The sequence below is a fragment of the Lycium barbarum genome, chromosome 6 (genome assembly GCF_019175385.1).
Source record: "Lycium barbarum isolate Lr01 chromosome 6, ASM1917538v2, whole genome shotgun sequence".
In the NCBI taxonomy this organism is placed as follows: Eukaryota; Viridiplantae; Streptophyta; class Magnoliopsida; order Solanales; family Solanaceae; genus Lycium; species Lycium barbarum.
The window spans coordinates 60363116-60377076 of NC_083342.1; the positions used below are offsets into that span (position 1 = coordinate 60363116).

Genomic DNA, 13961 nt, shown 5'->3' on the forward strand with positions numbered 1-13961 from the left:
ACCAGAGGCTTGGCAGCTTGGCTCAGAATATAGATATTCCTATTTGGAAATGGAAGATGATAAATATGGACTTTATAACAGGTCTACCTCATTCAGTTAAGAGGCACGACCTGATTTGTGTGATTATGGACAAACTTACGAAGTCGGCACACTTCTTGCCTGTTAAGATGACAGATTGAGCACCGGACTATGTTGAGTTGTTATTTGAGAAATCATTCAACTTCATGGAACCCAGCGTCCCTCATTTCAGATCGTGGTGCCCAGTTCACAGTAAACTTCTAGAGATCATTTCAAAAAGGATTGGGTACCAAGGTTTACCTCAGTACAACTTTTCATCCGCAGACCGATGATCAGATAAATACGCTATTCAGATCTCATGTAATAATATTCATGTCAGTTCAATACTCAGATATTGATGTCAGCTTAATACTCAGATGTCAGTCCAGTACTCATGTATTCGTGTAATTCCAGTATTCAGTTAATCCAGTATTCAGTCAGCTTAGTATTCAGTTAGTTCGGTAGGCATTCAGTTCAGTATCTCAGCAGTTCATTAATCATGTATTCATTCAGTTCAGTAACCATATGTCCTTGAGTTCAATGGTAATTGGGATGACCACCTGCCTCTTATTGAGTCTACTTACAATAATGGTTGCCATGCTAGTATTGGGATGGCACCGTACGAAGCTTTGTATGGGCGCAAATGTAGATTACCTATTGGTTGGTTCGAAGTTGGTGAAGTAGAGTTGTTAGGACCAGACTTATTCTATCAGGCTATGGAGAAAGTCAAGTTAATTCAAGAACATTTTCGACTAGCTCAGAGCCGCCAGAAGTCTTATACAGATGTGAGGCGAAGGGACATAGAGTTTCAAGTTGATGATTGGGTGTTTCTTAAAGTTTTCCCTATGAAGGGAGTTATGAGGTTTGGTAAGAAGGGAAAGCTTAGTCCCCGCTATATTGGACCATACAGAATCTAGCGAAAGGTTGGTCAAGTGGCTTATGAGCTTAAGTTGCCACAAGACTTGATTGCCGTGCATCCAGTGTTTCATGCGTCCATGTTGACAAAGTGTGTGGGAGACCCGTCATTGGTTGTCCCGACTGATAGCATAATAATCAACGATGGTTTGAGTTACGAAGAAGTCCTAATGAAAATCCTTGATCGTCAGGTTCGCAAGTTGAGAATGAAAGAAGTTGCCTCAGTAAAGGTTTTATGGAGGAGTCAGAAAGTTGAAGAAGCTACATGGGAAGCAGAAGAGGACATGAAGTCCAGATATCCCCATCTCTTTGAAGAGTCAGCATAAAATGTTGAATGTAATTTATCTTCCCATTTAGATTTCACTCTATAGTTCCATGTTTCCCGTATTCAGTTAGCGAATCGGCTAAGTTTTCGGTAGGTCTGCATTCCAGCCCAATTTAGTGAAAATTTGTTAAGAATCTGAGAAAATGTAAAACACTAAAGTTGTAATCCTTTGAAATACCTTTCCAACGATATATTATGGAGGTCAATCAGAAATCTCTACAAAATATCATGGCCGTTTTACTGAGAGCAGTCCAGGCTCGCAAAAATCCTCGCAAGGCAAGAAAGTCGGGCTCGTTAAAATCCTCGCCTTTGGCCTCACTTTAATGATTTTTGGCACCTCCAGATGGCTTGGCGTATCTAAATTTTCATGAAGGAAGGCCTGGGGACGAGCCAGGACTTTTATAAATGCAACACTTAGCTTCTAAAAATCAGTTTTTCACATGAATATTAAATGAGAAATCATTGTACTTAACCTAGGGTTTTCAAGAAAACCCATATTCAAGGTTTGAGACACAAGCTTTTGAGATTCTTCTCAAAGTTTAGTCTTTTATTGTGGATTGTGAAGCAGTTACGGTATGTGAGGCTAATTATCTACGTCAGGGAACATTTATGATTCTCCCTACGCCTCATTCTACATGCTTATTAGTAATTTGACTCAGAATACAGTTTAGCCCTAGTTTCTTGAATAGTTGTAGAATCGCTATCTTCTAGGGTTATAGTTTCATAATTCGTTCATGGTGATCACTTTGAATATGGTGAACTCAGTACGTAATCATTATAAACTTGTGTATTGACATCACATGAGTCTCAGTCAGTATATAATCAGTTATTTGTTTAAGTTTCAAAATCAGAAACAGTTATCATGCTATCAGCTATAGCCAGTCTCAGTGTTGTAAATTGTTTAATTTTGAACACTTGTATCTGTATTTTTGGGCCCTAGGCCACAGTTTATGCATATGTATTGCTTGGGCCTGAGGCCAAAGTTTTGTGCACATTATTTGGCCCCTGGGCCACAGTTTATATTTACAGTTATACAGGTGATTCTTCATTCAGAACAGGGAGTACTTCAGATTGTTGCTTTCTTGTTTAGTTCAGTTTTAGTTTTGGTTTCAGTACATATATTTGTTTTTTTTTTCAGGTGCTTTACATACCAGTACAATTCAAATGTGCTGATGTCTCTTTTATTGCTTGGGGGCCTGTATCTCGCGATGCAGGCAACGATATACAGGTTGACGATCCAACTAGCTATGATTTGCTCATATCAGCTATTGGTGAGCCGTAGTTCCTCCGGGGCGTTATCCTGTTCAGTCTTTCCAGTATTTAGACAGTTATCTTTAGAGGCTTCATAGACATAGTTCAGTCAGTCAGATATTAGCAGTCTTTTGTGTATTAGCCTTGTTGGCTATTTCTTAAGATGTTTCAGACTTAAACCAGTATTTCCTCATTTAATATGTTTTCAGTCAGATTTTTAATAGATCAACATGTGTTAGTCCTACTTTACTTATTATCACATGTTGATTCAGCCAACCTATGGGTACGCTCGGTCATATACAGTTAGGCACCGAGTGTCGTGTTAAGCTTAGGTCATGGTTCGGGGTGTGACAGCAGTGCCAATCAACTGGCATATATTTCTTTCTACTATTTTCTACATGTTACTACAATTGTAGATGACCAACTAGCGTATAAAGAACTTCACCTCCTATTCCAGAAAGAGAATAAGATCCTAAACATTGCAACAGAAAGCGTTAATAGAAGTCCCACCTCCTATTCTAGAAAGAGAATAAACATTTAAACAGAAAACATTAAATAGAAGTCTCATAGCATGAATTTGAAAAATACCATGAATTAAATATGAGAGGGGTTACCATTAGAAGCTATTATAGGAAGAAAAAGGATAGTCGTTTCTAAGAAATTTAAAGAGGGACCTAAAGAGAAGTACAATGTACCAGAGAGAACTTACAAGTCCAAGAAAAGCGAAGGCGTCAATGTCAGCATCACTAGTCGATGAAGGCGGAGTAATTTCGGTACCATCGAAGAGTTTCAAGATAGAGAAGATGCTTCAAATAACATAAGGCTGCAGACATCAAACCCAACATCCAAACAGTCAAAACACAAAGCAAAGACAGTTACTACTATCCATGAACAACTTTCTGCATCTCCAATGGCAATATACCATTATTGTCTTAACGAAAAGAAAGAGAGAAGGAATAAAATGATGGAGAATCTGCTGAATGAGTGAAGAACAACATTCCCAAACATGATATGTTAAAGCCCAGAAAATAGGTTACTGGAATGTACCCCTTTGAAGCTTAGAGGCAAATCAATGACCATTTAAATAGACAGAAGATTAACTTCAAAAACATCCATACACATAATTGTATCCAAATTGATATAGGCTACTCAACATTTTCACCATAGATTACCATAAAGAAAAACGGGAATTGTTTTTCAAACTATTGAAAATTCTAGGCTAGTGGTACCACCAAAACAACAAAACAATAATTTGGCACATAACTCTTTGCAGTATATAGTTTAGATTTAGCAAATTTGACATCTACTTCGATTTTCTCAATATAGACACACCTTTGTAAACTATTTAAAAAAATAAATAGTCATTCACTATTTCATTAAGGTAAATTTTACACAATCATAAGCATACTATACCATTAAAACTACTTCCTAGAGAAGATCATTTTATGCCACTAATATAGATCCTTTGGATCATTGCAAAAAAAGAAAATGAAAAACTAACTTAATTCTCATATTCAAACAGATAAACACATTCATAAAATGTAACTTGATGTTTCCTATTTAGCATGAATACGACATGGAAATTGTGAACTTATCTTAGGAGTGTTCGGAGAGTGAGATTAAAAGAGAGCCCTCCTAAACCCCCTACCAAAACAAGATATGGGTTAAGTCCAAAGAGAGAAATAAACGGGTCCTGGAGCTAAAATTTGGCAAATCGACTATAAATGAAAACATCCCTTTGGATTTACACAAACATGCAAAGTTTACTATATCCTTACAATTTCAGCAAACTAATATAGTAATAATTTACTATCATTTGCCATTTCAACAAAATATTGACATGCAGGTAAACATGAGGCATAAAGAAGTATATGCATTGATATAATTAAGCAACAAAAGGACCCAAAAAAGGGACTGCTAACAAATAAACGTCAAACGCCCATAGTAAAAAAAGCATCAAAGTCATTAAAGCAACAACCAGAACTAAGAAATTGTAAATCCAATCCAATAAGTAAGGGCGAAAGAGAGAAAAACTAAGTGAACAAACTAGAGAACATTAGAAGAGAAGGAGCTTTCCAATCTGTGCAATTGAAATGAAGGAGAAAAAATATAATTAGATGTCTTACCAGTCACCACCAGAATAGCTGCTGGAAGTTGTTGCTACTAATTTATTGAGGACTTGAGAAGTTCATTTCTTACCTTTCAAATATGAGAGTCTCAAAGATCACCGCCGTGTAGTTTCTTCTAATTGAATTAAAAAAGAAATCCAATCCGCAGTTTGATACCTTCAATTATTTGGTCCATCTCAGAAAATTCTCAAATTTAAATTTCAAAACCCAAGATTAAAATCTCGAATTACATAAATGAAAATTGTAAGTAAGAGAAATTACCAACATGCAATACTTGAAGAATCAAAAGTAACCAGAAATAACTAAATACTAAATAGAGATGCAAACATAGAACATAAAAGGAAGAAGCACAGAAAATACAGGGAAAGTGAGAAAGAGAAGCAATTTTGGAATAGGCGATTAGGAAGAAGAAGAAGAAGAAGAAGAGTCTAGATGAGACTAAAATTTGTAAAATCTATTGAAACACACGTGTCTCTCTTAAAAGGCATGTTAGACTCCCCAATTTGCCCTTGAAAATTTCTGAAATCCCAAAATTGCCTTGTTCGTACCCCAATTTGCCCTTGTTCGTACCCCCAACTCCCATTTCTATAATATAGTAATTTACAAGCTTACTTTAATATATTTCTTACAATATACTTAGTATATAGTGCTAATTAATTAGTCCAATTATCACGCACGTTGCTCCCAAACGCACACGCAAGTATACGTGGTCGTACAAGTAATATAGACTGTTAAGTCCAGATATCGATCCCACAGAGACTTAGATTGTACTGTCAAACTAATTCAAATTCGAATGAAATTATTCAAGAAAGTGAAAATCAAGATTGTTTGTTGTACTAAACTAAAACTTGAAAAGTAAACAATTTGTGATGGGTGTTTTTATGACTGGGACTATGTTGACAAGGACTGTAAGAATTATCAGATGAGAGAAAGATCTAGGGTTATGGCTTTCGACAATCCAGTTGATCTTCAGACAATTCCACCTATTTTATTTCCTGGGTTACTAGTTAACGGGTTAATTATGCTTTATGATATTCTCTCAAACTACTCACAAGCTTGTAGATGTTACTATAATGCCTATATCTCTATGGTCATCAGAGGTAACAAGAACACGTTTATTTCTCCGTTTTCAACTAAGAAGGGCTAAAGGGTATATCTCTATCCTCATTAGCAAAATGATTAAATCGAACAAACTCTATTTATTCTTATTACGTACGTGAATTCCCTTTCTCCAGTTCAATTCACGCACCACAGATAGTGTCTAACTATTGGCCAGATAATCAAACAATTGAAATCAAGAATAAATAAGCAACCCACAATATGGAAAATCAATATGATACGAGTTGTACTGAAGGCAGAGGAAGTAGTACAGTCTGTTAAGTAGTTAATGAAGGGAATAAATAAGAAGTTGTGATTTTCACAGTTTAGTCCCTGAGTTTATATTAAATCTAGTATCAGTATTTATTATTCAGTCCCTATAAGTTAGTTATGGTGTTTTGTCTGTAGTGAGCACAAGCACTGACATATATGCCTTGTATTCCCCTCATTTTCATCTATCAGATATATCATTATTGTTGCTTATTTCTTTTTCTTCTTTTTCTTAGCTGTAGCTGTTCTTAATTTTTACCCGAAAAATCCCAATCTGCATCAGTGGTATCAGAGCAGATCTTGGCTTTGTGGGTATCAATGTCGTCGGAAATGTTAGAAATGGTGACTATGTTACAAAAATTGTCATCTGAGATGTCTAATTTTACCAGTAGACAAGAACAATTTGAAGAGAGGCAGGAACAATCTCGACGAGCTCAAGAACAGTCAATACGTGAGCTCCGAGATGCAGTCAACATTGATCGGAGACCGGAAAGAGACAAGGAAGCAGTGGACAATGGGGAACGACTGTATTCCCCATCGGATACACCACTTTCGATTGGGTCTTGCTCCTTCATGCTTCCATCTAATTCAAATGCAGCAGGGGTAAGTTATAGTCAAGCTCCTAATCTACCAGTTAATTCACTCGCAATTGGGTCTGTTAATGCTGTTACTAGTACTGTTAATGGAACCTCTGCACCTCTTTATTCCCAAATCTCATCACCTTTTCACACCCAAGGAATTCAGACTTCGAACCACCAACACACCTTACCCATACAGTCAATTCCTATGCCCCAATTTCACCAATCACCCATGTTTCAACCCAATAATTACCCAGTTCCACCCATACAAGGGTTTCAACCCATGTTCCAGAATCAAAATTATTCAACCCCACCTACACAAGGATTTCAATTTCAACCAACACAGTTCTCCAATTATAATCACCTGCCCTATGGTGCAACCCTTGGTACTAACTACTCTAATTCAGGAATTCCATATGCAAGTACTTATCTACCTACTCACATTCCATCATCCATATACCATCAAATTCCTGTAGCCCAATCACCACTACCAAACTACAACACTAGTCAGCAAATACCCTATCCTAATCCAGTACAAAACAGTCACAATATCCACCTTCCTATTCCTTCATTCACTAAGTACACCAAAATTGAGTTTCCAAGGTTCTCCGGGGAGGACTTAAGAACTTGGTTGTATAAGGTGGAACAATTCTTCTCTGTAGAAGACATTTCCATCCACCAGAGGTTGAAACTAGTAGCAATTCATTTTGACGGTGATGCATTACAATGGCATCAAGGGTATATGAAAGCAAGAGCTCACTTGCCATTACCCACATGGGAAGAATACTTGTATGCACTTGCTGATAGATTTGGTGCAGAATACACTGACCCTATGACAGAGTTGATGAGGGTGAAACACACTGGTTCTGTAAAAGAATATCAGGCAGCTTTTGATAGTGTCATGACTAGACTGAACTTATCTGTTGAACATTCAATTAGTATATTTTTGAACAACCTAAGGCCTGAATTGAGTGATGCTGTGAGGATTGGAAATCCTTGTAACTTGCCACAAGCTTACTACTTGGCAAGATTACATGAATCTAATTTTGCTGCTCAAAGCAAGGCAATTAAGGGAATAACTTCTGGATATGTTCACTCTCAATCTAAGCCAGCCATTGGTAATAGTTCAAATACCTTTCAGAAGGGAAATTTTGGGGGGTATAGAAGGCCTGTTACTGCAAGGATGGATACCAATAGAAGGAAGAGACTGACCCCAGCAGAATTGGATGAAAAGAGATCAAAGGGATTGTGTTTTTTGTGTGATGAAAAGTATACACCTGGTCACAGGTGTAAAGCTAAAAGACAACTGTTTTCCATGGAACTAGAGGAAGGGGAAGAACTGGTGGATTGTGAGTTAGAAGTTCCAGAAGAAGAGGATATAATAGAACAAGAGTGTGTGGAAGAAACAACACTGGAAAGTTGTGCCATATCATTGCAAGCTTTAAATGGCACTATGGGATACAAGACATTAAGACTTAAGGGATTTAATGAACAGAATCCTATAGAAGTTTTCATAGACTGTGGTTCCACCCACAACTTCATTGATGAGGAAGCAGCTAAAAGATTGGGGTGTGAGGTGATAACAATTAAAGCCCAATTGGTGCAAGTAGCTGATGGAAGGGGAATACCTACTAACAAGTTATGTAAAGGGTTCAAATGGTTCATGCAAGGGGCCATGTTTCAAGATGACTTCTTAGTGTTCCCTGTTGGCAAGAGTGATATGGTATTGGGAGTACAATGGTTGTGTCCTTTGGGAGATATCAAGTTCAATTTTCAGAAACTCTTTATGGAATTTGAACATCAAGGACAGTTGCTGAAATTACAAGGGATTCAACCCAAGTTTAAGACTGTAGAAGCAAGGTCCATCACCAAAATGACGGAGGTGAGCTCGCAGTTTTTCAGGATACAAGTGAGAAGTGCTGAAATGGTGATAAACAAAAGGGAGGAAATTGTGGTAGAAGATGAACCAGTAGCTGTGACAGGGTTGTTAGAAGAGTATAAATGTATTTTTGGGGAACCTCAGAAACTTCCTCCATCAAGGGGAGTTTTTGACCACCATATTCCATTGCTTGAAGGGGTCAATCCTGTTAACTCTAGACCCTATAGATATTCTCCAATACAGAAAGACATTATAGAGAAGATGGTAAGGGAAATGATGGAGCAAGGGATCATTCAACATAGTTCAAGTCCATATGCATCACCAGTGGTGCTAGTTGGTAAGAAGGATGGGTCATGGAGACTATGTGTAGACTATAGAGCTTTAAATAAGGGGACTATAAAAGACAAGTTTCCAATACCAATTATAGAAGAACTGTTGGATGAATTGGGAGGCTCTCAAATCTACTCAAAGATAGATTTAAGGGCTGGGTACCACCAGATTAGGATGGCACCAGCTGATATTGCCAAAACTGCTTTCAAAACCAATTCTGGACATTTTGAGTATCTAGTCATGCCCTTTGGGCTAACTAATGCTCCATCTAGTTTTCAGAGTCTTATGAATCACATATTTCAAGATCATTTAAGAAAATTTGTCTTGGTTTTCTTTGATGACATTTTAATTTACAGCAAAACCTTGGAAGACCACCTGGTGCATCTTAAGATTACTTTCGAACTGTTGGTGAAGAACCAGTTGCTAGCTAAAAGAAGTAAATGTGTTTTTGCTGCTGAAAGGGTAGAGTACTTGGGACACTACATATCAGCAGAAGGGGTAGCTACAGACCCTAAAAAAATAGAAGCTGTTCAAGATTGGCCAGTACCTGAGACTCTCAAACTGTTGAGAGGGTTCTTAGGTCTAACAGGTTATTATAGAAGGTTCATTAAGGGGTATGGGGTTATCAGTAAACCTCTTACTGAGTTGTTGAAGAAAGACAGTTTTATGTGGAATCAAAAGGCAACTGAGGCTTTCAAGAAGCTCAAGGTGGCACTCACAACAGCACCTGTATTGGTGTTGCCTGACTTTTCAATGATCTTTGTTGTAGAAACAGATGCATGCAACATTGGTATTGGGGCAGTATTGATGCAGAAAGGACAACCCATTGCATTTCTCAGCAAGGGTTTGTCTGTTCAGCACCAAACTTTGTCTGTCTATGACAAGGAATTATTGGCTCTAGTGATGGCTATTAACAAATGGTCACAGTATTTGATAGGGAGAACATTTATTGTCAAAACAGACCAGAAGGCTCTTAAATTTCTATTGGAACAGAAATTACACACTGGAACACAGCTCAAGTGGATTACCAAACTTATGCAGTATGACTTCAGCATAGAGTATAAGAAGGGGAAGGAAAACAAGGCTGCAGATGCATTATCTAGGCTGCCATTAGTAGAGTTTTCTGCAATGACACTATCCACAATTAAGACTAACTTGCTACAGCTGGTTATGCAGAGTTGGGAGCAAGATGGAGAAATACTTGAATTGATACAGACTCTTAAAACTGGAAGTGGGACAGAAAAGGGGTATACTTTCCTTAATGATCAATTGAGAAAGAATGGGAGATTGGTGGTAGGACCAGTGGAACAATTGAGGAAAGAAATTATAACTCTTTGGCATGATTCACCTCTAGGAGGACACTGTGGAGTGGATCACACTTACAGGAAGTTATATGCATTATTTTATTGGAAGGGGATGAGAGGGGATGTTCAAGAATATGTGAAGGGTTGTGATGTTTGTCAAAGACATAAATATGATAATGCCCCTTACCCTGGATTGTTACAACCTTTGAAGGTGCCTACACAGGCTTGGGGAAGTGTAAGCATGGATTTCATAGATGGTTTACCTAAGTCTAAGGGAAAAACTGTTATCTGGGTTGTGGTAGATAGACTAACCAAATATGCTCACTTTGTTGGTCTATCCCACCCTTATTCAGCAAGTGAAATAGCTAAATTGTTCATGGAGAACATTTATAAACTTCATGGGATGCCTGAAGACATTATAAGTGACAGGGACCCTGTATTTACTAGCAAGTTGTGGCAAGAATTGTTTTCTATATTGGGGGTCACTTTGAACACATCTACTGCATACCATCCCCAGACTGATGGTCAAACAGAGGTGATCAATAGATGTTTAGAAACTTATTTGAGGTGCTTTTGCTCTGAATCTCAGAAGGATTGGTATTCTTACCGTGCTACTGCGGAATGGTGGTACAACACCACTTTCCACAACTCAATACAAACCACTCCTTATGAGGCCCTTTATGGACAACCTCCACCTATGCATTTACCCTATATAGCAGGAGAGTCAGGCATGAAAGAAGTTGATAGAAGTTTACTGACAAGGGAGTTCAAGAATCAGCTTCTACAGTTTCATCTCAAGAGAGCTCAACAGAGAATGATGGACCAAGATAATAAGCATAGGTCAGACAGGCAGTTTCAAGAAGGGGATTGGGTATACTTAAAAATTCAACCTTATAGGCAAGTTACATTATCTGGAGGAAATTTCAACAAGCTGTCAGCCAAATATTATGGCCCTTATCAAGTATTACAAAGAATAGGATCAGTAGCATACAAACTATCCTTGCCAACACACTTACTTCTTCATCCTACATTCCATGTTTCACAACTAAAACCTTGTCACACACTACCATCTGTTTTCTCCCATCCACCTGTTGTTGAACTTGCTAGTCCCTACTGTCCTCAACCAGCTAAGGTGTTAGAAAGAAGAATGATTCAAAAGGGCAATAAGGCTGTGCCTCAAGTGTTAGTACAATGGGAACAACTACCAAAAGATTTGGCCACATGGGAGGACTATAATGCTTTGCTCCTCAGGTTTCCAGCTTTTATTCCTTGAGGTCAAGGAAGATTTTAAGAGGGAAGGACTGATACGAGTTGTACTGAAGGCAGAGGAAGTAGTACAGTCTGTTAAGTAGTTAATGAAGGGAATAAATAAGAAGTTGTGATTTTCACAGTTTAGTCCCTGAGTTTATATTAAATCTAGTATCAGTATTTATTATTCAGTCCCTATAAGTTAGTTATGGTGTTTTGTCTGTAGTGAGCACAAGCACTGACATATATGCCTTGTATTCCCCTCATTTTCATCTATCAGATATATCATTATTGTTGCTTATTTCTTTTTCTTCTTTTTCTTAGCTGTAGCTATTCTTAATTTTTACCCGAAAAATCCCAATCTGCATCACAATAGATAATAATTGTCATCACATCAACTTTCAAGTCTTTCGCCACAACCCTAGAATTAGGAGATTAGCTACTCATGGTTCGATCATAGACAAAAGAATCCATGAATAAACTAGGGTTGAAAAAGATGAAAAATAAAATAACCTAGAGAGAGAAAAAGGAGAATGGTGGCTTACAAATCCATGAATAATCCCATAATACCGTTCTCAGCTATAAAAACGTGTATATATAGGCTAGGGTAAAATAATAAATAAGGAATCCAAATCCTAGTCTAATCGGGAAAACATCCGCAGAGTCCCGCTTTCCTTGCGCATCGCGGAAGGATCGCCCAATGATCTGCAGCTTTTCGCCTTCTTCACGCGATGCGGGTCGATGGCCTGAATTTCTGGAGCTTCTCGCGATACTTCCGCGATGCGAAAGGAAAGCGGGGATCTGCAGTCGATTAACTCTCCTTTTCAGTTCGTCGTTTTCGTTCGTCGACTCTTCACCTCAGCTTATCGACATATGCTACGAATTCCAATCACTTCAAGCACATTTCCCATCATTTGTCGTCATCGTACCTATACACATAAAATATAACGACATAAGTTCAAATACGACGGTTACTTCATGAATTAAGCGATAAAAGTCATAAGAAGAAGTTGTAATACGACACAAAACATGATATTTGTGCCAAATATCACCACCCCCACTTAGACTCTGCTCGCCCTCGAGCAGACCCAAACCAACATCAGACTACACTTCTAGCTCACTCATTCAAACAGGTCTGCAACGGGATTCGGCTAGTATGGCTAACTCTTGAAGCGAGATTTTCAAAACAAACCAGCGACCCAGATTGCGAAAGCCATGCCAAAGGTTTAAAAACAAAACACATTTTCAGCACCAAGTACTTTTTTTCAACGAAAACATTTCGAATTTCAAAACAGTTTAACTCAACAACACCACTTTAACGCATATAGGTCACCTTATGATCAAGAAATCAACACTTCACCACTCTATTGCTAATTATGTGCCCTCACCACAACAAAATAGTCCATATCTCATCAAGAATCATATGTTTAACTCAATGGACTTGAAATCAATAAATGCACTCACTCTCACAAAGAACGTCACATGTAATGTACGACATACCATATGCTTGCCCGTAGTGTAACCACTCTACTAATACAAGTCAGACGAGCCTAGAATCAAGTAGGACTTCGAGGGTTGTAATGTAGGCTACGGGACGGGTATGGATTATTTGGATAATAGTGACTAACCTCCCAAAGCACTTTAATACATTATACATTTGTCACTCTTGCACGCTTTCTTTATTAGCCCTTATTCAATACCAACCAACCTTTAAATTTCTCCCAATTCACCCATTTTCTTTGTTTAAGCACCACTCTTTTTAAAATCACACAAGTTAGAAGGGAAACTTTTTTTTCGCTATATTTTTTTTTCTTTTTCAGATTTCTCTGTTTTCTCTTTTTTTTTTCCGATCAATTCCCAACTAACACATGAATTAGTTCTGTTCATTCGATGCTCCCATTGTCTTCCTAGATTACAGTTAACAACCATTTCCCCTCTTTTCGCCTCCCAACTCCCATTATGCATGTAAATTGATTAAAGTGCTTCAGGAGTGTTTTGGATCAAACATTGAGTGTTGTAGAACGAAGGGGTAAGGCTAATTAACTGCTATCAAAGAAAAGGCTAACGGCTCAACGGGGTTAACTAGGGTGTTATTTGCACGCTGGTAGGATAACTTTTGAGGTTTTTTAGTGACTAATCAAAGAAACGCCTCTATCACTTTCTAGGCTCAACCAAGCTTCATTTCGCTTTGTGAACACACAGGGAAAGTTCTAGTTATCAATACCAAACATGGATTCAAAAACGAAACCTTACTCACACATGGCACATAATCAACGCAAGAGGGATCCGGTTGTCCCTCGAAACAATCAAACACAATAAAAATCAACAATGCCAAGTGGGTCATACTAGTCAACACAAAAACCATTTTCAAGTGCTTCCAAGAAAAGTAATACAGTTTGACGGCATGCTTTCACAAAACATTTCAAGATCACTCACATGCCAAGACTTCACCTGTCCCGTGCACCTAGCATTTGAATGCACCTAGCCTACGGACTAATTTTGCCTCAAGCAGGTTGTCATCCACCCATCATCAGGAACAGCCCTTTCTATGACTATAAAAGAAAAAATCTACCTACG

General features: G+C 38.0%; 1 protein-coding gene and 1 long non-coding RNA gene across 2 annotated transcripts; one reads left to right on the forward strand and one right to left on the reverse strand.

Moving 5' to 3' along the window:
* Nucleotides 1–3252: 3252 nt before the first annotated feature.
* LOC132599732 (uncharacterized) lies at nucleotides 3253–5075 on the reverse strand. Its single transcript, XR_009566976.1, has 3 exons — nucleotides 4939–5075; nucleotides 4748–4833; nucleotides 3253–3371 (listed from the first exon to the last, which is right to left on the reverse strand). It is a non-coding gene; the product is annotated as an uncharacterized LOC132599732 (long non-coding RNA).
* Nucleotides 5076–6363: 1288 nt separating this feature from the next.
* LOC132644043 (uncharacterized) lies at nucleotides 6364–11409 on the forward strand. The gene has a single exon (XM_060360588.1). The coding sequence runs from the start codon at nucleotides 6364–6366 to the stop codon at nucleotides 11407–11409; it is 5046 nt and encodes a 1681-aa protein (XP_060216571.1).
* Nucleotides 11410–13961: the final 2552 nt, after the last annotated feature.

Coding starts and splice junctions, on each gene's coding strand:
- LOC132644043 (XM_060360588.1), top strand. CDS start 6,364: ATGTCGTCGGAAATGTTAGAAATGGTGACTATGTTACAAAAATTGTCA.